The 26,316-nt window shown below is 48.1% G+C and overlaps 12 protein-coding genes across 12 annotated transcripts; 7 read left to right on the plus strand and 5 right to left on the minus strand.

Moving 5' to 3' along the window:
- Window positions 1–540: 540 nt before the first annotated feature.
- Window positions 541–6,678, plus strand: N7466_003534 (Pectinesterase catalytic; the record flags this gene model as incomplete). Its single annotated transcript, XM_057162931.1, has 2 exons — window positions 541–586; window positions 650–6,678. Coding segments are annotated over 2 exons (6,075 nt in total), but the record flags the coding sequence as incomplete, so codon positions are not given.
- Window positions 6,679–7,132: 454 nt separating this feature from the next.
- N7466_003535 (uncharacterized protein) lies at window positions 7,133–8,044 on the plus strand (the record flags this gene model as incomplete). The annotated part of the gene is made up of 1 exon (XM_057162932.1): window positions 7,133–8,044. One exon carries the CDS (start codon window positions 7,133–7,135, stop codon window positions 8,042–8,044), a length of 912 nt encoding a protein of 303 aa, XP_057024047.1.
- A 1,198-nt stretch (window positions 8,045–9,242) lies between these two features.
- On the plus strand, window positions 9,243–9,893 carry N7466_003536 (GPI anchored serine-threonine rich protein; the record flags this gene model as incomplete). The annotated part of the gene is made up of 3 exons (XM_057162933.1): window positions 9,243–9,373; window positions 9,436–9,534; window positions 9,587–9,893. 3 exons carry the CDS (start codon window positions 9,243–9,245, stop codon window positions 9,891–9,893), a joined length of 537 nt encoding a protein of 178 aa, XP_057024048.1.
- A 337-nt stretch (window positions 9,894–10,230) lies between these two features.
- N7466_003537 (FAD-dependent oxidoreductase) lies at window positions 10,231–12,069 on the minus strand (the record flags this gene model as incomplete). Its single annotated transcript, XM_057162934.1, has 3 exons — window positions 10,231–10,513; window positions 10,567–10,849; window positions 10,917–12,069. 3 exons carry the CDS (start codon window positions 12,067–12,069, stop codon window positions 10,231–10,233), a joined length of 1,719 nt encoding a protein of 572 aa, XP_057024049.1.
- Window positions 12,070–12,503: 434 nt separating this feature from the next.
- N7466_003538 (Aldo/keto reductase) lies at window positions 12,504–13,555 on the minus strand (the record flags this gene model as incomplete). Its single annotated transcript, XM_057162935.1, has 2 exons — window positions 12,504–13,190; window positions 13,265–13,555. The coding sequence occupies 2 exons, from the start codon at window positions 13,553–13,555 to the stop codon at window positions 12,504–12,506; spliced, it is 978 nt and encodes a 325-aa protein (XP_057024050.1).
- Window positions 13,556–13,979: 424 nt separating this feature from the next.
- On the minus strand, window positions 13,980–14,904 carry N7466_003539 (alpha/beta hydrolase; the record flags this gene model as incomplete). Its single annotated transcript, XM_057162936.1, has 2 exons — window positions 13,980–14,336; window positions 14,413–14,904. 2 exons carry the CDS (start codon window positions 14,902–14,904, stop codon window positions 13,980–13,982), a joined length of 849 nt encoding a protein of 282 aa, XP_057024051.1.
- A 665-nt stretch (window positions 14,905–15,569) lies between these two features.
- Window positions 15,570–16,952, plus strand: N7466_003540 (uncharacterized protein; the record flags this gene model as incomplete). Its single annotated transcript, XM_057162937.1, has 5 exons — window positions 15,570–15,722; window positions 15,777–15,825; window positions 15,898–15,968; window positions 16,033–16,406; window positions 16,511–16,952. The coding sequence occupies 5 exons, from the start codon at window positions 15,570–15,572 to the stop codon at window positions 16,950–16,952; spliced, it is 1,089 nt and encodes a 362-aa protein (XP_057024052.1).
- Window positions 16,953–17,618: 666 nt separating this feature from the next.
- Window positions 17,619–18,616, plus strand: N7466_003541 (class I SAM-dependent methyltransferase; the record flags this gene model as incomplete). Its single annotated transcript, XM_057162938.1, has 3 exons — window positions 17,619–17,671; window positions 17,733–17,762; window positions 17,830–18,616. 3 exons carry the CDS (start codon window positions 17,619–17,621, stop codon window positions 18,614–18,616), a joined length of 870 nt encoding a protein of 289 aa, XP_057024053.1.
- A 1,139-nt stretch (window positions 18,617–19,755) lies between these two features.
- N7466_003542 (UbiA family prenyltransferase) lies at window positions 19,756–20,733 on the minus strand (the record flags this gene model as incomplete). The annotated part of the gene is made up of 1 exon (XM_057162939.1): window positions 19,756–20,733. The coding sequence occupies one exon, from the start codon at window positions 20,731–20,733 to the stop codon at window positions 19,756–19,758; it is 978 nt and encodes a 325-aa protein (XP_057024054.1).
- Window positions 20,734–21,420: 687 nt separating this feature from the next.
- Window positions 21,421–23,448, plus strand: N7466_003543 (cytochrome P450; the record flags this gene model as incomplete). The annotated part of the gene is made up of 7 exons (XM_057162940.1): window positions 21,421–21,808; window positions 21,874–22,056; window positions 22,109–22,452; window positions 22,512–22,630; window positions 22,685–22,971; window positions 23,051–23,152; window positions 23,252–23,448. The coding sequence occupies 7 exons, from the start codon at window positions 21,421–21,423 to the stop codon at window positions 23,446–23,448; spliced, it is 1,620 nt and encodes a 539-aa protein (XP_057024055.1).
- Window positions 23,449–24,006: 558 nt separating this feature from the next.
- Window positions 24,007–24,431, minus strand: N7466_003544 (uncharacterized protein; the record flags this gene model as incomplete). Its single annotated transcript, XM_057162941.1, is given in 2 exon segments — window positions 24,007–24,204; window positions 24,219–24,431. The coding sequence occupies 2 exon segments, from the start codon at window positions 24,429–24,431 to the stop codon at window positions 24,007–24,009; spliced, it is 411 nt and encodes a 136-aa protein (XP_057024056.1).
- A 728-nt stretch (window positions 24,432–25,159) lies between these two features.
- Window positions 25,160–26,292, plus strand: N7466_003545 (uncharacterized protein; the record flags this gene model as incomplete). Its single annotated transcript, XM_057162942.1, has 3 exons — window positions 25,160–25,675; window positions 25,710–25,734; window positions 25,777–26,292. The coding sequence occupies exons 1-3, from the start codon at window positions 25,182–25,184 to the stop codon at window positions 26,290–26,292; spliced, it is 1,035 nt and encodes a 344-aa protein (XP_057024057.1). The 5' UTR covers window positions 25,160–25,181.
- Window positions 26,293–26,316: the final 24 nt, after the last annotated feature.

The following is a 26,316-nucleotide window of genomic DNA, read 5'->3' on the forward strand; positions in this document are numbered from 1 at the left end:
TGGACACATTGGATTTCCAATGCTACTTTGTTTCATGAAATCACATTGTGGTGGTTTTCATTATGTGTAGCTCTCATTTTAGGGCTGAGAATGGTGGGTAGTGTCGCTGACATCAGGTACAGATACGATCTCCTTCTTTTCGTAGTGATCCAGGACTAGTAGAGAACCTATGACGTATCGTTAGAAAAACGCCTGAATCATGTGGTCTCGATTTCGCTTTCTTTTTCTTTCTTCTTTTTTTTTCCCTAAGAAAAGCGTGCGGGTCTCTTTTCCAGGGCGAAATAGCTGTGTGAATGGATGAAGAAGTGGAATGTGCATGCATGGCAACCGGGAGTGCCCGTTGATCTACATACCATTGCTAGAGAAATCGCGGAAATTTAATCCTCTTATTATACACACCTGGCTCCAAATTTTCCGATTTTCCATCTCTATCTGTGCACAAGATGAGCCATGATGCGTGCGCTGTTGATGTTAGGCGTGCTAGTTCAGGCGGCAAGCGCACAATTATCGGACTGCACTTGCTCATACACAACTACAGTCACACAGACCGTGGATCCATCATCTGCAACTTCGCCATCAACTACAGGTGGGTATTTGAGTTGGCTTAGTACTAACTTAAAATGTGATAAATTTGGCTAATGTGTCTCAGGAGCTGGCGCTGCAGTCACCGTTGCGACTGATAAGTCCGGGCAGTTTACGGCTATTGGTGATGCTATTTCATATGCCCAACACAATGATATACCCACTGTCACTGTCCTGGCGGGAACATACCCAGCCGTGACCGTCTCCGCTACGCCGTCTGTCGCAGTGATCGGTCAAGGGAAAGACGTCGATGATTACTCAAAGAACAAGGTGGTGGTTTCGCAAGACAGTACTACCCTTGATATCACGGTGAATGTGGATGGCATTACCTTTGAAAATCTCAACTTTGTCAACACAGGGTCCGATGACCCGGCGGTGAATATCATGGGCAGCAAACTTGCATTTTACGCCTGTCAATTTATTTCAGCTGGAAGCGTGGGAATCGAAACGGGTCTTGGAGTCGGTATCATCGCGAACAGTTATATCGAAGCCCAGGAAACGGCTATCGACGGCCAAGCAACACTGTACATCTTCAGCACGGGCATTGTGGTGGTAGCAGACTCGGCGGTTGTGGCGTACACAACAGGGACGGACTCCGGCGGTACACTATACAACTCAACCATTGTTTTCGATCAAAGCACAGTATCTCCCAAACCCGACGACAAGAGCGATCGAGCATACTTAGCGAAGGCAAAGGGGCTGGGGTCCGTGGCAGTCTATCGAGGCTCTACTCTTGACGGATTCATAGCCGAGAGCGGAGTCTTTGTCGATGATATTACCCAGGATGGAAGTAACTTCTACGGCGAATATGGAGATAAAGGAGCGGGAGCGTACGCCAGCAACAAAGATACGAGATCCAAATATGTGAAACTGCTGGACGACGCAACAATCTCCCAATTCGCCCTTGGAGCAGTGTTCGCAGGAGCATACCCGGATTTCGCCACGTCGGATACAAGCTGGATTGATCCAACCGTTCTATCTGAGATCGAAAAGGCGGATGGGACCAGCCCCACAACAACCGATGATGGATCGGATGGTTCAGATGGTTCGGGATCTTCATCACCGTCTTCAACAAGCTCAACTGCACCCGATTCATCGTCACCGTCTTTTGTCGTGGTTCCCAGCGACCCAGCAAAAGGTCAATATACCAGTGTGCAAACAGCTATCGCTGCACTCCCCGATGATGGCAAACCATACACGATTGAAATCAAGAGTGGAGTATACAAAGAGCAAGTCACCATTACAAGGGACGGAAAAGTGACGCTTATTGGTGAAACGTCATTCAAGAACGACTTCAGCAAAAACACCGTCACAATTGAGTACAACGATGGTGTCCCCACGACATCCAACAATGATGACAAAACACCTGTCATCGATGTAAAGGACTCGAATGGCAAGACCGTGGTTGCATTATACAATATCGACTTCAAGAATACCTCTCCCCAGAAAGATGGCACATCGGGACTTGCTGCAGGCTTCACGGGTCTGGTAGCCGCATATGGCTGTTCATTCATCGGTTACGAGCAGACTCTCTTTGCCAACAAAGGCACACAAGTACTTTCCAACAGCTACATCGAAGGCTCAATTGATTATATCTGGGGTTCCTCTATCGCATACCTGCATCAGTCGTTCATTGCCACAAACACTCCCGGCAACTCTATCGCCGCACAGGATCGTTCGTCAGCAAAAGGAACTGGAGGATTTGTGTTTGACGCCAGTGTCATCACATACACTACCTCTTACGGCACCACTTTTGGAAAGACCTTCCTTGGCAGACCTGCCGGGAAGTATAGCACTGTTGTCTATATGAACTCCTTCTTGGATAAGCTGATCAGCCCCGTTGGCTGGAGTTCGGAGGGCGAGAGTACCGATGATGTAACATTTGCCGAGTACAACAATTCTGGACCGGGCAAATGGGGCGATGAGCGCGCGGAATTTGCCAGCAAATTGACTGAAGGAGCCGCTAAGGCTTACTCGTTGACAAATTTTGTTGGCGATACCTCTTGGATTGATATGACTGCATACAATTACGTTCCGTCTTATGATCTATCTTCCGGGACTGACGGTGCATCTCCCGCAGCCCCAGGCTCTGCTGCGAATCCCAGCGGAACTGATGGTGCGTCTCCCACAGATGATGATGATCCCGCAACAGGAACATCAACAACTACTCCAAGTGGAACTTCAGCGTCTAGTCCGAGTGGAACAGGCACAGCAGGACACCCAGCAAGTGGGACGAAGCCTCCGACTGGAGCAGTTCTGGTATCCGTGTCGGGAACTGTCGACAACTCATTTTCTTCTCTGACTGCTGCGCTCAAGTCGTTGCCATCTGATGACTCTGTTCAGATCATCTTCATCTATTCAGGAACCTACAATGAAAAAGTACCATCGATCGATAGACCAGGCCCGACAAAGATTATTGGGTACACAAAAGGAAATCCAGGTCAATCCTACTCGGACAATACCGTCACAATTACCTTCTCTAGCGGAGTTTCTTCACCCTCGGACTCATCCAGCGCAGGGGATCCATCGAATACAAGCGATTCTGATACGGCGACTATTTCAACAATTTCGATTAAGATCGCTTTCTACAACATTGACATCGTCAATAGTGACAACTCCGACGGTTCAAAAGCATCATATGCCGATGTTGCTGCGTCCATCTCGGGCTCAAAGAACGCATTCTACGCCTGCAGCTTTATGGGTTGGGAAGAAACGCTACTCACCAATGGTGCGACTACCTTGCAATACTACGAATCATCCTACATTGAAGGTGCTGTGGATTCAATCTCGGGACCTGCAACCGCATACTTTAAGGGATGTACACTCGGCGCTAAGATGAAGGGTGGAGCTTTCACAGCACAGAACCGACCATCCAAAGATGCCGGAGGTTATGTTTTCGACCAATGCCTTTTCGAAAAAGCTCCGTCTTCTACAGCTGATCTCACTGGCTCTGTATTTTTGGGACGCCCAGGATCGGAGTACGCCCTTGTTGTGGTCAAGATGTCTTATTTGACTGATGTTATAAACCCATCAGGGTGGACAGAATGGTCGTCTACTGACCCTCGAACTGATCACGTCACCTTTGCCGAGTTTAAAAATACTGGACCTGGAAATTGGGAGAACAATGCGGCGGCCAGGAAGGCCCTGGGATATGCTACCCTCCTTACTTCGGATACCTACACCCTAGGCGACGTCATGGATTCAACGGACTGGATTGACATGACCTATTTCGATTCGATAACCACGCCGACCCCCAAAGGAGGCGATGATACCCCATCTCCGGGGAGTCCGAGTGCTACCACAGATAGCACAACACCCCCGGATGGTGCATTCATTGTTTCCAAAACAAGCATTGCTGGAAAGACAACATACGATATGATCGGAAGCGCTCTTGATGCTTTGCCGACTTCACAAACGTCTTCATCAACCATTTTTATTTATCCTGGCACATATGATGAGCAGATCAAGGTCACAAACCCAGGTACTGTGATTCTTGTTGGTTATTCAGAGTCCCCGACAGACAATGAGAAGAATCAAGTCACAATAGAAAACAATAAAGCGGGCGATCCCACCTCGGACAGCTCACTAATTGACAGTGCCACTTTGCTTTCAGCGGGAGGCAACTTGCAAGTGCTGAACATCAATGTCGCGAACACCAACGGTGGCGAGAATGATGCATCAGTAGCACTTGCTGTTGCATCAGCCAAATATGCAAGCATTTACGCGTGCAGAGTCATTGGCAGTCGGAATGCTTTGGTGGTCAATGGGTTCTTCTTTGCTGCGAACAGTTACATTGAGGGCAGTATGGATATGATCTCTGGAGGTGGCGCAGGCTACTTCCTCAATTCCACCATATCTCCCAGTGACGATGACATCAGCATCACAGCAGATAAGCGTGCATCTAGCTCTACACCAGGCGGGCTTGTCTTTGATCAGTCCAAAGTAACTCCTGTTGGTGGCGCTGGGGCAATGGTGGAGATATCACTTGGCAGACCGCAAAACTCCAATGCACGAGTTGCCTATATTGATACGCATCTAGGGTCCTGCATAGAGCCCAAAGGATGGGAGAAATGGTCAGATGCTAGCCCGAGGACGGATGGTGTTCTATTTGGTGAATTTGGAAATGACGGTCCAGGCTCTGATACCTCCCGGCGAGTATCCTTCGCTACCAAGCTGGACAAGACATCCGTTGTGCAATTTGAGATTGCGAATTTCTTCGACAGCCTATCGTGGATTGATTTTACACATGTTGTCGGAAAGCCATTTAGTGCTGACCCGGATTCGGCCTCTTCCTCGGCGGATCCATCTGGTACCGGAGGGTCTACATCGACAGCACCCGCAGATGGGTCGGGGTCTTCCACAAGCTCACCAGATTCAGCATCCTCGGCAGCGGATCCATCTGGTACTGGGGGCTCTGCATCGACAGCACCCCCAGATGGATCGGGGTCTTCCACAAGCTCACCAGATTCAGCATCCTCGGCAGCGGATCCATCTGGTACTGGGGGCTCTGCATCGACAGCACCGGCAGATGGATCGGGGTCTTCCACAAGCTCACCAGATTCAGCATCCTCGGCAGCGGATCCGTCTGGTACTGGGGGCTCTGCATCGACAGCACCGGCAGATGGATCGGGGTCTTCCACAAGCTCACCAGATTCAGCATCCTCGGCAGCGGATCCGTCTGGTACTGGGGGCTCTGCATCGACAGCACCGGCAGATGGATCGGGCTCTTCCACAAGCTCCCCAGATTCAGCATCCTCGGCAGCGGATCCGTCTGGTACTGGCGGCTCTGCATCGACAGCACCCCCAGATGGTGCAGGCTCTTCTTCAAGTTCGTCTGGTTCAGGGTCCTCGTCGACAGATGCATCCGGTAACGGGGGGCCTGCTTCAACAACGCCCACAGATGGATCGGGCTCTTCTCCGAGCTCAACAGATCCTGCGGGCTCAGGAGGGTCTTCAACAACAGACTCAGCAGACCCCGATGAACCAGATGCCTCTCCTGCAGCCTCATCAGCGACAAATTCCATTACCACCAGTACAATTGTCGTCACAACGACTACATCAACGACCGTCACAGATGCAAAAGCGACCTCAACAAAGACCGAAACGAACACCCTTGGCCCAGATTCTACTATCACCCCCCCTCCTGTCATTGAAATCAGTACACAAGATGGACAAAGCACTGTTACCGAAACAGAGACTAGTGCAGACTCTACCAAGACTGTGCAAAGTACCATGACCGTCACAAATACTGTCAATGAAGCATCACAAAAGGCAACATACACTCGAATTGTCACAATAACAACGACTATAACATCAACTCCACAGCCTTCGAAAACAACTACAACGATTACCTCTGGTGCCGGGGATACAGTCACAAAGACTGGGAAAGCCACAACTTCAACGACGACCGTGACTTCAGGCACGACGAAGACGGAGAGCACAACAACAACAGTCACTTGTATCCCGGCCAGAAAGATGAAAAGAAGTCTCCTCCCGCCTCGGTCCAATCCTGCTACCAAGCTCGCTCATCCTACTCAGAACACTACAGAAGCTGTTATAACAGTGATGGCATTCTCTCATCCTCTTGAACGGGGTCGTAGCATCACAACGACGAGCATACGCCATGACAAGGTGACCATCTCATTTGTGACATCAACTGCTACGAAGACAAACACTGCCACCGTGACTGCAGATACTGCCACTGTTACAGTCACCAAGATAGCTGGTGATCCAGTAACTTTAGACCCAGAAACTTCGACAACAACTGTCAACTCGCTGTCGCCAACGACATCCACCACGACTGTGACGACCTCTGTACAAACAACCACAGATATAACAACCACCACTGTTGACTCCATGGTCGGACCAGCTCCCTCAACAGTGATTCTTGTAGTCGAGACGGAAGTAGCTACAGCCACGGTTTCTCTACCGGCAGCTACCTCGACAAAGACCGAGACCACTACTGACACCAACGCTCCTTCAGCGACTGTCACCTCTACCCCCACATCTACGAAGACCAAGACTGTCACGACCACGGCTACCACCACTAGTACAGTCACTTCAACCGCAAAGGATGCCACAACCTGTACATCTTGATCACAGGAGAACAAACAAAACAAAGTCTTGACCGAAAAGAGAACGAATGAGACTTGTGATTCTTATTTTTCTTTTGTTCATGTTTTTTTTCAGCCCACCGAGTCTTACATTGTCCGTTTATTAGCTTAATCATGTGCATCTAAGGGAGTTCAATTTCAAATATTTTATGAATTCAACTTTCTCAATCATTCACTGTAGAATAGACGTAACTAATTTTCAACTAAGCCTATACTAGCAAGTTTCCTAGGGAATTTATTGGTTGAAAAGGTGCTTTCTCAAACTTTGCAGCGACAAAGGTTTAGGCAGAAGGGATGCCGCTCTCAAAAAGGTTTCGTACTTGACTGCTCTCACGAACCTTTAATATTCTACTTTTCGGAGCGCTTTCTAGCTGAATCACTCACTCACCTTTATTCGTTTTGCAAAATTGGCGCGTCGGCCAAGAGATCAAGACAAGATGGTGGGAATACGCGAAGAGTCGATAACATCGACAAGCAGCAGCTCCAACTCCTACGATCCACTTGGGTTCACTGTACCTGCGGATGCTAAAACTATAATCGCACCCTCCTTTAGCCAACTCGTGGCGACTTTAAAGATGCTGCAGGCCCAGTTTGGCACTCAGAGCCCCCCGGAATCCCAATACCTTCATGTTTCAGGCCTACACCAAACAGTCTTTGAGAAGATTGTAAACGACGAAACGATCTTCCAATCCGCGTTGGCCATGGCCACGGTCTGCAACCAGACGAATGAAATCCTGTACAAAGTCATTCCCAGTGCGCAGCATGCAAAATTTGCGCAATTATTTTCTAATACCATGATGGAACGATTGGGTCGGATGGGTTTGAAGCCCCATCTGGGCCACTGGGTGGGGCGAGGGTTGGGGAGGGCACATGGATGGACTTGTAGCAAGGAACCCAATGGGTGGTTTGAGCCCAACGACGTTTTGGTCAGCAGCGGTGGGGGCGGATACCCCTCGCTGATTCTGGAGGTCGGTCTTTCACAATCCTACGCTCAACTGCGGAATGATGCCTATTGGTGGCATGGAAACTCCGATATTCAAAGTCCGAATGGGGATCGACAGACAAAGATGGTTGTTCTGGCTTCTCTCACGGGTGAGCCCGCTTGGCGCATTGATATTGAGGTTTGGACCGAGGTACCTGATACCCAGCCCATGAGAAACACACGGAGTAGATCTACCAGGACCCTTGAGCGGACTCAGCATGTGTGCTTTGAAAATGGGGTGGTTCATGGGGGACCTTTGGTGTTGAGCTTTGACTTGATGATGCGCCGGCGGCCTTCTGGTAAGGAAACCGACATTGTGCTCGATGACCAGATACTGGCAGATCTGTGCCATCAGGTAATGTCATAGTTTTTGGGGGTTACTCAAGTTGCTTCTGTTGAGGCTATTCTTGGATTGTCTACGGGATACTGGGCTTTCGAGATTATGTCTGCTTTAATTCGCTTTGATTGTCTATCTGGCTGGTAAATTTCAATTTTTATTGAAATAATCTGAGTTCAAAGAATCACAGTAGGCGCCTAGAATCAATTATTTTTAGTCCCAACATGCCAGTGGACGGGTAAAAGGCCCGGATCGTGGCTTGAACTTGGGGATTTCAGTTCAGCCACGTCCAGGTACCCGGTCCCAAAACAGCCAATAAAGCGGATATGATGATATTCCAGAAATTCGCCATGGAGAAAGAGATTGTGAAAATGAAAACAGGGACAATGGGCTGGAAAACTGCCGCATTAGTTAAGTAAATTGGACGTGGTGTTGTGGTAGAAACAGGGACACAGGAGACTTGAGATAGGAAGCTATTCAGTGTTATCTTTGGAAGAAGTCGATACAACATTCTTGAAGCGGCCCAGCCCCGTTAATATCCCCAATCAAACTTCATTTCTCGACGCATGCGGTGTTTTCGGTGTCTTTGCCCCCCGGGAATGCAACTCTTCAATCCGGAATGCGACCGTGGACATTGACCCACTTTCCCTTGAATCAGCGCACTTTTTGTATAATGGACATCGTCACTTCGATTTCCAGGCTATCAAGTGCATATTATCTGATCTGAGATGCATAGAGTCCGGTCGTAGTGACAAATGGTCTTTTTTCCCTAGTTGTTCGTATGGTCTTTTTCTCTCTTTCACTGCCCGTCCTATGTTCGCCCCACCCAAAACGGGTCTGCAGCATATACAGCTCAGAACCCTTGACAGGTCCAATGTGGATATCCTGTTAATCATCCATGGTACTCAGGTTCGTGAGTAACCTGGTTTGGTGACTCTTGACTCCCCTTTCTTATCTATTCCTTCCGAGATGTCCACTCGACCCGTGGGAAGGCAACCTGAATTGGGCCAACTTGATGGAAAGAACCAGAGACCCAGCTCAATGTAACTGTTAGAATCAGATTCTCAAGAGTTGAAGACTTTATATTCTCAATATCCTCCCACATTGAATGAATAATCTTGCTTTGTCTCCGTGGAAATAATCATCATCTCCAAAACGTGGAAGTGTACCTGCTATTGTTGGAACGAATCCAGACATAATAACATAAGAACACACAGGCTCCGAAACAATGCACTGCATAAGAAGCCCCATCGCGTTTCTACTTGTTGTATCAGTAGGGCTTGTCAGCGCTCAAGATGCGACACCCAGCCAGAGTCTAGCCCCCAGTGCCAGTAGTGGCGGACTATGCGCATCGCAAGAGTATGTTGATCTACACTCTCACTAGACTTGAGAACCGAATTCTAACAAAGCCACCTTTCAAGGGTCGTTGATACATGTGTCACCGTTATGCAAGGTTCACTCTCTAAATGCACGGATAACGATTGGGATTGCAAGTGCTCTGGAAGTGCCAACATCGCCAAGTGAGGAACCCGTTCGGACCCGTGAGATTGACCCGCTGACTGACCAACGTAGTTGTTATGAGGATTGTCCCGATGACCCAGCGCGATTTTCGGCGATATTTATGAGCGAACAAGACTGCGCCACGGCGAATGCATACGACAAGGGTATATCATCGGTTGCGACGACTTGGACGACGCCGGGCCCCAACACTGTGACGGCTACTCCCACGGATGTCGAAGTGAGCACCACCACCAATACTGCGGGCCCAACAAAGTTGACTGCATTGGAGGATGCTAGTCCATCAAAAGGAGCGGCAGCTATGAAATCTGCTGGCAGTTTATTGGCATTGTTGGGGTTGGGAGTTGGCGTCATGATTTGATCGCGAGTTTGATGAATATTTCTTGGATTCACTTTTCTTTTCTCCATATTGTTTTATAGAAATTTGCCGGACGCTCATCCCAGTGCATGTGAAATAGCACTCGGGCGTTTTTTAGGGATAATTGGTCGATTCTCAAAAATCAAAAGACGATCAAAATGTCACTTTTTTGGAAACCAGTGTTCTAACGTGTATGAATGTTGTAGACAGTGGTGCATGATTTGGAAATATTGGACGTTTCATGGACTCATCCATGCGCCATGAATCCTTTATCGCAAAAGGGACGATGGAAATTGTTCGTTCATGATGGTTCGAGGTTCGGGTGTGAAACTGCTCAAGATTAAGCCCGACATAGCCTCCCATCCGCTTTTTCCACCCAGAAATCACTCCCGACGGCCTTGGTCCCATAGAAGATGTTCCTCGGGTCGTACTTGTTCTTTATTCTCAGCAGCCGATCATATTTGTCGTTGTAAAATGTATACTTCCAATTAGGCTGATAGGGATCTGCCTCATTCAGATAGGCTGCCCCATTTGGAGTGAGTTCCTCCAATTCGGGGAGTAACACATTAGTGATGAGCCTTTGACCCTCCCTATTAAGAGATTTGTTGGTGCCGCTCTGAGTCCTGTTCTCCGTCAGTTAAATGAGTATCGGCGACTTGACAGGTAAACGGCGTACATTCCAACGACAATGCCAATTGCTAAATCGCGCCATGCTGGATTCACCGAGTTCGTAGGAAAATACTTGGTAGCATAAGATATGGATGCGTTGACAGAAATACCCGAGACCACTGCTCCGTAGTTCACGATGTTACGGAATCGCTCAACCAGGGTACTAGAATCAGTATCGACGAGGGATCGTGGAATGAATCTGCCTCCCAGGTCGTCTGCAGTTATGTTAACATCTGGGCTCATGGTCTCGAAGCTCGAGTACCACGTAGGGAACTCCTCAATGAAGTAGGCTGTTGCTTGTTAGTAGGAGCTCTGTAGTCGACAGGGGAAAAGCGAAAACGAAGAAGAGAACCCTACAGTAGCTTATATTTGCCTGATCCAAACCCGTAAGAAGCGGAGCCATGATCGCCTGTAAATCCTTCTTGGATCCACTGGGAAGTGTGATTGGTGTTATCTCAAACGCATCTCTTAACATGTACCAAACGGCAGCTCCTCGAGCATCCAACAGAGGTCCCAATGTGGAATTCAGAAATAAGTGGACAGCGTCATCAAAGGTCGTCTCAGTCACTCCAATCGATGTGAACGTCAAGTTCGCTGTTGCAGTCCGCATCTCCTTGTGTGCCTTGCTCGTCATGGAAACCACCACGCCATATGTGCCACCCCCACCCCCTGAGAGTGCCCACCACAAGTCCTTGTGGTCATTGTGCGGTGTAGCTGTGACCAGCTTCCCGGTACTAGTAACAACTTCCCACTCCAGGACCTGGTCAGCGGCCAGGCCGTAGAGTGAGACAAGCTGACCATGTCCACCGCCTTGACTATACCCACCAGCCAATCCGACGGTCCTGCAGTTTCCCCCCACGACCGTCAGGCCTTGTTTAGAGGCTGCCGCATTGGACTCAAAGATTTGCACGCCGGCGCCCACTTTGATCGCCTTCCCGGTGTAGGACGAGGACTTGTAGTCGATAAACTCAATATCTTTCAAGTGGTGCATCCAGATGGCGACGGCGCCTGCTCCCGTTGACTTCCCCAAGTAGTCATGCCCCGTGTTTCGAATTACCAAGCGGATGTCATGTGCCGTGGTGAATTTGATGGTCTTTTGCACATCAGCAGCAGACTGCGCACGGACGGAGTATTGGACGTACGTGCCAATGATACAGGCCGCGGAAGGGGCTAGAAATGGGTCACAGCTTTGGTTGGTGTAGAATCTGGACATAATAGACGAGGAACTCTCGTAGTGAGTTTGAGGGAAATCCCATTTTGCGCGGAGGGTATCGCATTCCGATGCGTTGTACGTTGCAAATTGATCATTTGTGTGACAAAGACTTGCAATGGGGGTGGTTGCAACGAGTCGATAATCGACTGTGCGATTGAACTCACTCCACTGTGATGGGCTGGGCCAACATGAGTCACCCGGAAAACAGTGACACTCGGAGTGTTTTCTGATAGAGGCAAGCGACGGGATGGGAAAGAAGGAAAAGAAATATAGAGCAAGTATAACGGACGAAAACATGATTACATAAACACCCTTCTCACGATCGTCAGCTGCTTTGGAATTTGTGAATCTCGAACATTGAATGCTTTTGCCTTAGAATAATTGAATTTATCAATGTATGAATACCCCTTTTTATATTAATATTGTGTTAATCTGACGCAACCCCCCTGTTACCATTCAGGCAGGTGGTGGATGAGGCTTACTGCACTGCTTACGATCTTAAAATACCTTATTATGGGCCTCGGTTGTGATACTGGAGTAATTCTATTTCCAGGTTCGCACATGTAACGACGATGATGATGGAAGATCACTTGGTTTGTTTCACTAAATCCTCGCTGGACACAATTAGGGCAATTGGCGAGCCACAATTATTCCATTTAGGATTTGGTTTCTGAAAAAGTCGACGAATGTTAATCGAACTGAACTGCTTGAGAACCGGGTCATAGACTAGACTACATCGACCACCAGCCAACTTCCACCAGTGGTGCAGCCTCTTCACGCATTGGCTCGTACAGAAGGTCGATCGTGGCTGCTAAATCCTTTGGCAAAGGACCAACTTGACGGGCAGTCAGATAATCCTCCAACTGAGATACTTTGGTTGGACCGATAGCCACTTTATCCGAGCTCTTGAGACCAGAGTGGAACAGAAGCCACCGCATGGATACCTGCGCCAAGCCATCACGATCCCCATCCACCGCAGTTACAAGTTGTTGCACCGCATCGTTGAATACGGGCTTATCGTACCACATTCGGTATAGGTATCCCATCATGTTGCCATCGGATTGCTCAAATCGAGTCCCCTTCAGCTGCTCAGCATCCTTGGCGAAGGTGAGCTTACCGGTCGCGAAGCCACCAGCCAAGGGGGAGTTGGCGATGAATGTAATTCCGTGCTTCCGAAGCAAAGGAAAGAGCTCTTTCTCATACTGGCGACAGAAAATGTTATACTGGCCCTGGTAGACGGAAGGTTGAATGTAGTTTTTCTCGGTCGCGATCTCAATCCACTCGGTCAGTTGGGCGGGGGAGTAGTTGCAGAGTCCCAACTTATCAAAGTACCCCGCTTTGTGCAGTTGGTTAAAGTTCAAAGCTTGATCGGCGATCGAAGTAAGCTTGTCGGGGGCATGCGCGTAGAGTGTGTTGACCTAAAGAGTGGAGACAATGTCAGGGCCATGGGCTATAGGAGGGGAAGAGCAGAGAAGGTATTAAACTTGGATACCTTGGTCAGTCCGAGGTTCTCAAGACTGCTGCGAATTGATTCGTCAATTTTTTGCTTCGACAACGCCTCGGGGCGAAAGAGAATCTTGGTATCGATCACAAAGTCCGGTCGCTTGATGCTCCTCAGAAGTCGTTCAGAGCCTCCCGGGTTGGTGATCGGATAAAGCTGAGCGGTATCATAGTGCTTGATTTCAGCTTCGTCAAGACGTACGACGAGCTCGGAAACATTGCTGTCAGTCCAGGCGCCAGCAAAGCCCTGGGTTCCCATGATATACTCAGGTGCAGACAACATGATTGGGCAAAGTTTGCAACGAAAAGAAGACTGCGACAATAAGTGAAATCCGAAGTTGAGACTTGGAGGAAGTGTTAGTTTTGAAAAGTTGCAGTTGAAAAGGAAAGCGCACATGTGACATTTGTTTGTCAACTTCCTAGTCCCTGGTCGTGGCGGTAATTACTACATACTAGTATGATCTACATCCACTTTAAGATATGACTTGTTAAATTTTACCTGCTTATTTACTATTCACATTGTTTTTATACCCTTTTCTGATCTAAACAATCATGAGCCTCTAAAAAAAACGGATTTGTAGTAATGATACTTGACATTGGTGTTTCATTTCCAAAGGTTGAAGCGAGCAACAATGAAAGAGACAAGATGCGACATAATAAGGTACAGTTCCCCTGACTCATGAGAGCCTCTAAGGTCAGATTTCCATCTAAGCGGATACATTCTTGATCTGATCTATAAATTCGGTGACCCTTCCAACCAACTGCTCAGTACAGGTGAGATGTGCGGAATGTCCTGATGCCGCGTGAAAGACAGTGAAAGTATTACCGTTTGCGCTCTGCAATCCAATCATGGCCTCTTGGCCCGCCGGCGGTAAGATGAGATCGTCATCGAGCACGAGATATGCACATGGCAAGGCCGAGTATGGATCGTTGGTCAAAACGCCCGTGTTGATGGGCGATGCGGTCAATGTGGCCGACCATTTCGCTGCTGATTCTGCATCGAGGCCGTTGAACAGGTACTTTTCGGGTTCAACCAGAGTTGCAACGCCAGCCGCACCATGTTTCTATGCAAAGATGTCAGTGTTTTATTTTCGCTCAGTGGTCGAAGAAAACATGAGGGAAGAAAAGCGTCTTACTCACGTAGAATTTTAGCCAGGGGGGAACGATGAAACTGCCATCTTTGGGTTGGAAGAAACTGTTGATCGACTCGTTGACCGGAATCACAAATGCCGAGTAGTAAAACAAGCCAATCAAACCTCCGCTTTGGCCATTTTCTTGTCTGGTCTTACGCTGCAGCTCGGGAATAGCCGCCTGCGTGGCCACCCAACCCCCAGCTGAATGGGCCACCAGCAGTACCTCCTTGCTCTCTTCCTTGATGAGTCTTTCCAGCACTTTATTCACCATAGCCACATCCTCGTAGTCGCTGGGCAAGCCGTCAGGTCCCGGACCACGGTCATAGTCTGGGTTCTTGATATGCCCCACATTGTGTCTGTTGGGATCGGCGGTTGGTCGCGGTGGACAATAGGTCTCATAGCCTTTTGATATCAAGGACTGCACAAATGGTTCGTACGGAGCGGGGGTGTGGTAAGAGCCATGGCAAATGACGATTGCTAATCTGCCTTGAGTGGTCATGATGAACTCACAATCGAGAGAGCTGGATTTCTTGATGGGAATTTGAGAGAAAATTGACGGGGGGCCTGAAATGGGCTCTTTCAACAAGTTCACATTTGGCCCCCAAACAACAATATTGTCTTTCCCCGCATCACCATGGACAGTCGAGATTAAAAAAAGAATTGTTGAAATGAATTCCAGTTTTCCTGTTTCCAGTCATCCAGGCAAAAGCTGACTCTTGGTTTAAGATGATTCGGCACCAATGCAACCCTACCAAATTTCGCGTTTTTATCCTGCAAGATCCAATCCATCGCACCGTGTATACCAACCCGTGGGACCAATGAACCTTTTTTGAATTATTTATTACGGAGTTCATCATTCGGTGGTTACGCCGAGATGTTGATACGAGAGCCTTCATAGTCAGCCCCAAGTGGAACAAGGCAAGGATTACGGCGTACGGCTTATATGCTTATAAGCTTATTGGCGAATACTTTCATTCTGGAGAACAGATCCCTCTCACTGCCATCCCTCAATATAATTGAGTTATAAGTTTATTTATTCGTGGCTTCTCCTGTATCTTGGTTTTTGCAACGAGTCAATTTCAAGGTTGTTTGTTCTTTTTTTGTTGTCCTTTCCCTGCGCGGTTGAGAGACGTTTGCATTACCGAGCAGCGGCAACACCATACAATGTCGACCGTTCAAGAGCGAAAGAATAAACTGATCATCCTGTCTGTGATCTTTTGGGCCTTGAGTACCGTGGCTTTTGGGCTGCGGGTTGTCAGCCTTCGGATCCGACAACGGGCGTTCAAGATACACGATTATTTCGTCACGCTGTCATTAGTAAATCCCTCCGTGGCATGACCTGACTAGAGCTGGGTTTCCCTTCACTGACAGGCTCGACTTCAGATATGTCTTTCAGCATATGTGATTGATGTTATTGTTGGTATGGGCCTTCATATCCATTCGTAATTCTTCACATTTGATTTTGGGTACAATGTTAACACTTTATCTGAAGGCAGTACGGCTGGTGCCTATGGCGCCGATGTCACAACGGTGCCAATACCCCAATTGATCACATCTTTAAAGGTCAGCCAAATTTCTGCGACGTAAGAATGGGCCGAGGTGATCATTGTCCCTCACACCATCCTAGGTCTTCTTCGCGTCAGAGTGGTTCTTCGTGACAGGTGCTGCTGCATTTCGCCTCGCGATCATTCTCTTATATATCGAGTTATTTCGAGGAGTTTGGTTCTATTGGGCCTCAGCGCTTACCGGAGCGCTGGTGATTCTGTACTGGGTTGCATCGATCTTGACAATTACCTTGCTCTGTCGCCCGATCAACTCCAACTGGAACTTAAATGTCAAAGGCACTTGTGGAGATGTGCCCAAGACCGAGTATGCGTCGGCGGGATTCAATTTGATCATTGACTTTTTAGTTGTGGCGCTCCCCATGCCGATTGTCTGGACTTTACAGATGCCGAAAGAGAGGAAGGCCAGTGTAACTGCGGCTTTTCTCCTCGGCCTGGTGTAAGTCTTTCCGTCTCCACTTACATTTTGTTGATTTCCATTTTCTCCGCATTTCTCACCGTGGCGAAGTTGACCGTACAAAATCTGACCACCATCATTCCTAGCACCTTTTCGATCAATATCGGCCGTCTCATGCAAACGAAGCTCTGTGAGCAGGGGAATACTACTTACTGTGCTCTCGACGCCTCGATTCTTATCGCGGCCGAATTATCTTCCGGGATTATCGTTTCCTGTGCTCCGATGATGGGTGCAGTGTTCTTGCGCCATGGTGTGGCATCGTACGACCGGAATGTTGCGAATAATGCGAGGGGGCCCGTTCGCACCATCGGCTCGACTGGGCGCACATGGCCGCGCCGCCAAGCTCAACCCGATACGTTGTTATGTTCGCAGGATGAGGACGTGGAGCTGGATAACAAGCAGTTGTCTTATCGGACCCACATCGTGTCCCCGGAACGGTTCCACCACGCGAACTCGAGTAACCAAGGGATTATGGTGCGGAACGAGATGACTGTCTTTGAGGGTAATACACCGGAGATGAGGGTATAGCGCTGGGGTTCTGCGGAGAGTATATGGGCTCGGAAGCTGTTTCCGGTGAATCTTAATTTTGAGACGTTGCACAAGCAACTAGGCGTCAGTATTATGGCTGAAAAAATTGGGAGGGGCGTGTAAGATATATAATTTGAAGCCGAACGATTGTTGGTCGATGGTAAATAGGGTTATCCGTTGGACATCATTGATATGGATGGGCTTCGATGGATGAATATAGCGTTTGGCCACAAAAAATATAGCGTACAGGTGAGTTGAAGATGGAAATGTTGAGAAGATACATCTGCAAGATGTTTGTTCCAAAGCTCCGCAAATTTACATTGGAGAGGTGTGAGTTTGAAATTACAGTACTGTAACTTAGTAGTATACGTCAAATTTAGTGTCAGGTGACTCAGGTACATTTGGAATCCCAAATAGGCTTAGGCCAATGTGTAGGACATTTGAACGCTACTCGTCGTGTAAGATACAGTACTGTATTATGCGTATGGAACATGTATGGAATTACACCGCCAGTATGACTATAAAAAGCCGACCTAGTACGTACTCTGGGGGTTTATGAGTTATCATAAAGTCTATGTTACAAGGTGGAAACCGTTAGTTTCGATCGCACAGAGGTGCAGAAATTGGAGGTTTATTCCTTGGATCCGAGATCTTCATTCACAAAACATGGCGGACGTTTACGCGCTGAATCTGCGTCGCAACGAGGATGAGTCGCACAGGTACAGTCCTTCCTTGTCCACCATAATTTTCATTTTCCAGACATATGCTAACCTGAAGCAGACTGGATGAGCAGTTTGATTTGCTGACGGAGTAAGTAAAACTCGCCTCGTACCTGCCTTGTGTTCACATATGGAAATGAACTGAATGAGCAACGCAGAAATATTGGATATCTCATCCACCCGGTCATCCACCAGTCTTTCCCGGCAGATGAACCACTCAAGATTGCCGACTTGGCCACAGGAACCGGACGTTTTCTTCTACGTCTGGCCGAGACCAAATTACTGGACGACAACGCTATCCTGCACGGGAGCGACATCTCATCATCTCTCTTTCCACCACCGACAGCCCTGCCGCAGAACATGAAATTTAATATCCTGGATATCCGAGAGCCCATCCCCGATCACCTGCATTGTACGTATGACTTTGTGCACGTGCGGCAAGTCGCGGCTGGGCTGACGTCGGAGGACTGGATCGACACGGTGATAAATGTTGCAAAGTTGTTGAAGCCAGGCGGTGCCATGCAGTGGGAGGAGTGCGATTTCACCAGCGTGGTGCACCTGCGGGGAGCGGGAGTGACGGGAACAGCAGCACGGAAGCTAGGGAAGATGTTCAAATCGGGGATGTGGGAGTACTTCCGACACGGGTGGAATCGTCTGGAGGAAGGAATGACGGCCGCTGGTCTACAAGACGTGGCCTCGGAGATGGTAAGCTCGGATCGTGTCCCGGAGACGAGGGAGGCTTTGACGAGGAATGGGATACGGGCGATTGTCGCTTGGGCAAATGACAAGGCTCAAGCTGGCATTTTGAAGGATGAGCATGGACAAGTGATCTCTCTTGCAGAGCTCCAGACCATTGAAGAACAGGCGTACAAGGATATTGACTCTGGATGTTATGTTCGATTTGATATCCACGCAGCATGGGGGATCCGTCCTAAACTGGAATAAACTAGGGAGACCATTAAGTGTGACCACGTTACCTAAGAAGAGTACTCATAGTAGCTCGTATTTTTTACAAGTAAAGAGCGACGCGTAGTTCAAGCTCCATGTATACTAGTAGTAAGTAGTAGCTCTGGATTGACCGAACCTTCAAGCCCACATATTCCAGCGTGCTTAATACTTGGGATGGGAATATCCTCAGTAGTCAAGATTAATACCTACCAGTGTGATAGTAAAGATGAAACTTGTCCGCAATAAGGTCATTTGAATCACTACTAGTATCCTTACGGAGCATCTTGATGACAACCCGTTGGTCAGGATCATTCTCTTTATCAAAGTTTAGCGAAATCATAATCTTTAGCAAGATCATGATCCTGACCAACTTGTTGTGATCCTAGCTAAATATTCAAATACAGGCGGATACAGGTGGATACTATGGTGCTTGGCGCAGATGTTACTTTGGAAATTTGCAAGTCTCGGACTGTACTCAGTAATTGAGATACTAGGAGGTAGTGAGGGTGTTTAACCAACAGGGGAAATCCTGGACAGTGGTAGAAACAAACAACAGGCAAGTAGTGTAGGAGATCCCTTTGCTTCAAACCTGTTTGGATCCCCGGTAAACTGCATCAACTGCAGACCCGATACCGCTGGCAGCCGTAATCAAACAAACCGGCAACCGGTGGACATGCATAATTGACTAAACCTATTCAAGATTTCGACCGTGCAGGTGGAGTCGACACCAAGCGTGCCTTACAGTGATTTGCCGGGAACCTGCACATGTGGAATCCCAAACAGGCTTAATCGAATGTGCAGGTGGGTCAGGAAAATTTGAACTTTACAACCAACAGTACTTGAAACTAGGTCGATGTATATATGAACAACGCGTTTCAAAGAAGCTGGATAACTCTTAGGTATCAATACGTATGCCAGCACTGAATACTGCACTAATGGGCTGGCGCTGGAAACAGAAGTAAAACTTGTGATGCTCATTGAAATCTATCGATATAGGCCGGGCAGGCAAAAACCTGTATAATGGTGCGCAATGTAAATGATCCCACTATGCGTCACTCAATAAACATGCCAATATAAAGCCATAGGTCCAGAGATGATGTATTCAACTTTGGAAAGGATAAAGAAGAGAACTTTTCTCAACTCAAGTGGGAGAAGAGGGGCATAATATAAATCGTAGCAATCCAGCAGTTCCAGACCCGAAATGTTGCCCGATCGCCGGCTTCATCTCGGATAGTGAGTACACGTACTGCAACAATATAGGCCAGGGTAAGGCTAAAACGGAAGAGACCAGTGCTCACTTTCCAAAAAAGTGGACATACGGCACCCCAAACTATCATTGGGACTGCAATGGTCCACCTCGCAGGCCCATCCCCAAACACTAGGGGCATGGTGTGGCGGTCACGTACCGCGTCTCCCTTTTGGTCGTACAGATCTTGCAGATGTACGGTGGTGAAGATTATTCCTGCAATTATAAGCAGCCACTGCATCAGTTGAAATTCTGGGCGTGTTTTGCCCAGAGGGTTCTGGAAAGGGAACGGAAGGATTTCCCATAGAGCAACCTCAAGGGCTCCGGAGATAAAACACAGATATCCTAAAGCGTTGATACCATTCCGAATCGCAGGATTATTGTCTGCTCCACCGAAGTTATTATACCAGATATCAAGGACGAGAAGGAATGTGGACTGGCGGTGCCCGATTCCATTGCTGATGAGACCGTGAATCTGCACGAGGGCCGCGAAACCCCACATGACACATTGTGCTTGTAGTGGGGTGATTCGTCGCTGGGGTATCGGACGCCAGGGTTTGTTGATTTCATCTTCTTGAATGGCCGATGGTGTGCGTTGGTTGTTAATCGAAAACGGAATGAAAACCAAGCTCACCCAAAGTAGTGTCCGGGGCAATCGATTGAGCAATATATCGGTAGAAAACGGTGTATTCGCACCTAAGCCATACGCGCCGGCTGCGAGGGAGTTAAAAAAGCCGAAAATTGTGCTGGGCACGACAATGGTCTTGAAATCACTGCAGGTGAAGAGGAAGAGGGTATGGATTTGGTATAGCAGCCATCTGGCGACGTAACTGATCTTTTTTCGCGCGTACTTGGAACCATTGTTCATGATGAATCTATGACTATGATCAGTGACTTGCTCGCGAGCGGGGGGATATTTCACCTACTATCTTTCGATGATTTATACCTTGATGGGAGGGTGAGAGATGATGAATTTTGGGGTGTGTTTCATTGTGGAAAGGGATGTCAAGACTTGCAGGACTCCGTGATTTAATTCTCACGACATCCTTTTCCATACTTCTCTTGCTTTACTACGTGTTTGCGGTTTTTTTTGTCACATGATTTCCCCATGAGTACATTGTACAATACTGTACCTATCTCAACTTCTGAAGTACTGAGTAGGTACTAGTACATCTTGAGTACTGAGTACAACATACACTTCAAGGTCGGATACGTACAAGCCTACTACATAGCCAGGACCTCGAGATACCTATGCCTGGAACTTAGCTGCGTATCGCGGAGTTCTTTACTTGTCAAATTTATACTTGGGTGGTCGGGCTCATTTACCATACGGGACGCATGAACTTTAGTGTAAAACGAATTTTTCAACCTTCTCAAATGCTGCTATTGACGAGTATTGTGTATTTTTGCGCTGCTTGGTTCTATTGTTTGTTTTTATGACAGCCACCTGACAGTATTTTCGAATTTAAGACCAAGTTTCTCTCTTTTTAGAGAACAGGAGACAGCACGCTCTTCTCCAGAATTCCAACCCACAGTCATTATATACCAACCGATCATGACAATTGCAATATTTCTGGCCATCTTGTCAGGTGTCCTTGCTCATTTGACCGTTTTCATTCACGGCGAATGGCATCTCAAGATAGTGAATCTCGGGGTCACGCACCTTGTTTTCTATGCTTTGCTCTATGTCATACGCAGAATTTCTGCTAAATACTATATCACTGACGAAAACTTCCCCAGTTCAGCAACCCTTATGCTGTTTTACTTTTCATCTCTTTTCACGAGCATTGGTATCTACCGCTACTTTTTCCACCGACTATGCAACTTCCCTGGACCACGCTTAGCCGCCATTTCCAAGTTGTGGCACGTGTGGAAGTGTCGGACATCGCGTGGGCACCACGTGCTTCATGACTGGAAAAAATATGGCACATTTGTTCGAACAGGTACGTCCGCGAGCAATTTTACCAACCTGTCTCGTGTGTGAGGTTGAACTTACAACTGACTGTAGGGCCTTCTGAGATTACGGTCTACCACGCTGCGGCCTACGAGGCAATGGATGGCCATGGAAATCAAAACACCCGATCGGACTGGTACGATCTCTTGCATCCTCGAGTATCGTCAATCTTCACTCGTGATCGAAACCTACACAGTGTTAGACGGAAGATGTGGACCAATGCCCTGAGCAGCTCCGGTAAACCCCCCCTGGCAGGCTCGTTGAAGGCACTTGGCTAAACAGGATTTAGCCATCCGAGGATACCACGAACGCATCATCGCGAAGGTCAACACGCTCATCAGTCTGATCCAAGAGCAGGAGTCGCAGCCTGTGTATCTCAATGACCTCATGTACTGGTTCTCTTTCGACTCAATGGGTGACTTTGCTTTTAGTGAGGACTTTGGTATGATGAAGAGCAAGCAATGGCACCAGGTTATTTGGATGTTCCGATATGCTCTGGCGCTATTGGGCCCGTTTAGCCCAGCAATCTGGGTCCCCCGTCTGGCGTTCGCGATAATCCCTGGTCTGTGGTGGGCTAAATGGTGGTTTGAAATGTTAAGCTTCTGTGACAGGTGTATGGCCCGGCGCATGAAGGTAAGCGAAAACTGAAAGCTGCTTTTTGTGATCAATTTGCTGATGATTTTGGTAAAAAGCGAACGTTGCCCGACAGAGATATTGCATCATTCTTTATCGAAGACCACAAGAATAGTGTTGATGCGCGCAAGGAATATTGGCTGAGCGGTGATACTGCTACCCTTGTCGTGGCGGGAAGGTATGTTGAACAAACTCCACATTTTCTCTTGTCTGGATGATAGAAAGCGACTAGTGATACCAACGCGCCAACTCTTACACACCTATTCTATTTCCTTACTCGGTACCCGAAACATGCGGACAAGGTTTATGCGGAACTTGAAACTCTCTCCTCCCTCGAAGACGCAATCGGCCTATCGAAGCTGCCTCACCTGAACGGGGTCCTCAACGAAACCATGCGTCTACTTCCCGCTGTCCTTACATTCGGAACTCGTGTGACTCCTCCCGAGGGTCTGAAGATAGAGGGGACCGTAATTCCTGGGGGTATAAAGATCTGTGCGCCCAGGTACACAATCGGGAGACGTGAGTGTCCCCATCTTCTAATTCTACATTCTCTTCGTGTAACATGTGTTCTCACGCCGACTAATCTACCACAAAATAGTGGAGTCAGCCTATGCCCGACCTGAAGAGTTTGTTCCCGAGAGATGGTATGCTCAGCCAGAGCTGATCCTAGACCGTCGAGCCTTTGCCCCATTTGGACTTGGTGGGCTCTTCCTTCTGTCATTTCCCCTACTTCCCTCCCCCTGACATCCTATCAAGATCTATCACTTTAAATAGGGATGCTAAGGCTTTATTTTGACAGGCAAAACATCATGTGTGGGGAAGAACCTGGCTCTAACACAGATTCGCTTCGTCGTCGCTGCACTTGTCAGTCGGTATCACTTTGAATTCACACCGGATGACCCAAATGGCGAATTGGTAGAGAGGGATATGAAGGATCAATTAACTGCGCAGCCAGGTCCATGCCATGTGGTGTTTAAGCTAAGAAATGAGAAGTGAGAAGTGGGGGGCCCTGGATTGATTTTTTACAATTGCATCATATGACCTGATGGCTGCCTCCGCGGAGTTTTCAATGACACAATGAATCCGTCCACCCCATGGCGGTAGAACGAACGCACGCTTTGATTGCCACAGATGCTCGCTAAAGAGAACTCCCCCCTTCCTCCATTGTAACTCTTGCAGCGGGGAAAAACCCCCAAGTTTTGTCTGGCTTGACGTCCTTTTACCGAGTCTGCTACTAAGGCAGACAGGTTGCGCCTATGTAGGCCCTGTTTGGGTCCGAATGGCGGTTTATTGCGTAGTTTTTTCGATTTGAAGCTGAATTGGCAGTAGGGATAGTTCCAAATTCAACGCAGCCGCAGACATACTCTTGAACGCGCCGGCGATCATAATGGCCGCCCGACGCCGTAATTTGGTGAAGGAATTGATGATTTGGTTGTGTTTGGGAACCATGCCGTAACGCCGTACAACATTTGAGAAATAGCCACCGCTTGGTAGGCTGTGCGCATTGCTGAGAGCGTAGCCACCCAGGTCGAGCTCGTGAGGCTTTAAAGCGCCTCAAGGCTGGCCTTCTCCTTCCCTTCCCGATAAGTCTTTGGCGGTGGGTGTCGAACGTAAGCTGCTTGTCGACCCAAATGCCGAGATATTGAGCATGTTGAGACGGTTCGATGACCAGATTAGAGGCTGGGACGGGCAGTTTGTCGGTTCCTGGGTCCTCGATGGTGATGCCGTAGATGTTGGTTTGTTGGTGTTGTTCTTCATGCACATACGTACTCGGTGGCGCACGGGGATTGTCGAAGTGAATGAATGAGTTCAAGCTTGTCGGGCGCAAACTTGGCAGCGCTGCGGCGAGCGGCTAGCCCATTCTGCTTTTTGAAGCACTTCCTCAAGCGCTTCAACGTTCTTGGTATAGGAGTCATGTAGATGGCACTGGTACGCGGCAATTTCGGGTCAACTGACTCAAATCTAAAGTTCACATGCATCTTCGATGCGGCGGTACCTACGCGGTACCGTTCCAAGAAAACCCACAGCGCCACCTTCCCATACTTCTCATATGCGGCGGCCGATACCCGCCACCCCTCTGCCATAACCCAATTTGAATTTTTAGCTTTACCGCCCTGTTTCTCGCCCGTATTGTATTTATTATATATAGTAGTAGGATTATCTTAAGGAATTTGATCTAAACATGGGTTACTTCTAGAATAGACTTGAGAATAGACTTGAGAATAGTTAACTGCATGGAAAGGGACTTCAGAATGGATTATATGCACGTGACTAGTCATACTACATAGGATCTCCGCCTCTCTTTCTTGCTATGTAGTTATTGTGATGATTTACTTCAATCTTGGAGAAAGAGAAGTAACATATATCATATAACACTATATATAACGGAGTTTCAGGATTCAATATATAATATAGCGCTGCATATAATGGAGCTCAAAAACAAATATGAATTTGGAATTACTCGTTACTGATGTCGTAATTTACTTTCTGCCGGTCGGAAAGTTGATTTGAATTGGGTTATGGCAGTAGGGTGGCGGGTATCGGCCGCCGTATCTCATACTTTCTTTCGCTATTCGATTCTGAAACTCTCCCTGCTCTTTAATTCACTCAGTACTGATCTTTGTTCCAGCTCCATTGCATTCCCATCGATCGCTGACTGTTGATATTCCTGATCAGCATCATCCTGAACTAAATTCGGGCATGGAAGACGCGGGCAGTCCGGCTGGTTCATGTGCATTGAGACTAGCAGCCCACCACAGCCAGTACCTCTTACTATCGGTTGCATGCCGGTTTACTTCGTTGGAACTGGCGAATCCCACTTTGAAACCCTTCCTCGCACCCCTCATCCAAATCATCGGATGCTGGACCCATATCCCGCTCATTTTCGCTGGCCAGAAAGGCAATTCCCATCAAAGGAACAAAGAATTGCCATGTTAGTCGCTCTGGCACCACTCGCAGATGTGCGAGCGATTATCTATCTCCCCAACTGGACAATTGTGGAACTGGCACACGGGGATGGCCGCAAATATGATCCAATGTTACTGCCGGGGGTTGTCGCAGGTCGGACGACCCTATACCACCATGAAGCAGAGCCATTTTACAAGGCGATGAAAGATAACAGCCGAGTGCGAGCGATAGATCCTATGGATGCCAGTCGACCTCTGCCCCAAGATGACTCTAATTATCTGAGAAAATCGTTTCTTACACCAGGTTGTCGATTGGAGTGTGGTCTTGGAGAACCAGGATCGATAAATGAGTTTGCGAATTTCGCGACAACTTCGGGTATGAGAATGATCAATTCTCACGGCGAGCATGCCCTCACAGTGGCACGCCATGGTTTCTTACTCTCAAAGGAGGTATATCATTGATCCGCGTGCGAGTGGAGATAAAGTCGGGGATGTTTTCGACACACTGCCCGAACTCGACATATCACTCGTCAGCCTCACACCAGCAGCTTTAGATAGTTATAGAAACACTTCATACTTTCAAGCAGAAACCCCACGTTTTATATATGAAGGTGAACAGATCATGCAGGGCTCATGGAGCGAGCTTGATGGAATGAGCTCAGGTCTTATCAGCGTGATGGCATATGGGCTTCTTGATATGGAGCCGGTGCGCCCCCCTGGCCATCCACCAATCGATTTCAGAAACTGGCGAGCCTCTATTGTTAGTTCCATATTCGGTGTTATCAATGGCCCTATTTTGGAGGGTATCTATAGTGCACCTATTGTTAATTATGATACAGGCGGAGTCGGCGGCTTCTTTCATTTATTCGATGGATACAATTGTTTGACCGCACACCTAGATGATTTGGTTGCTAAAGGATGGCAAATGGTCTAGAGTATATTCATACCTTGCTAAAGG

Source organism: Penicillium verhagenii (assembly GCF_028828195.1).
Source record: "Penicillium verhagenii strain IBT 33310 chromosome Unknown utg000004l_segment0_segment0, whole genome shotgun sequence".
In the NCBI taxonomy this organism is placed as follows: Eukaryota; Fungi; Ascomycota; class Eurotiomycetes; order Eurotiales; family Aspergillaceae; genus Penicillium; species Penicillium verhagenii.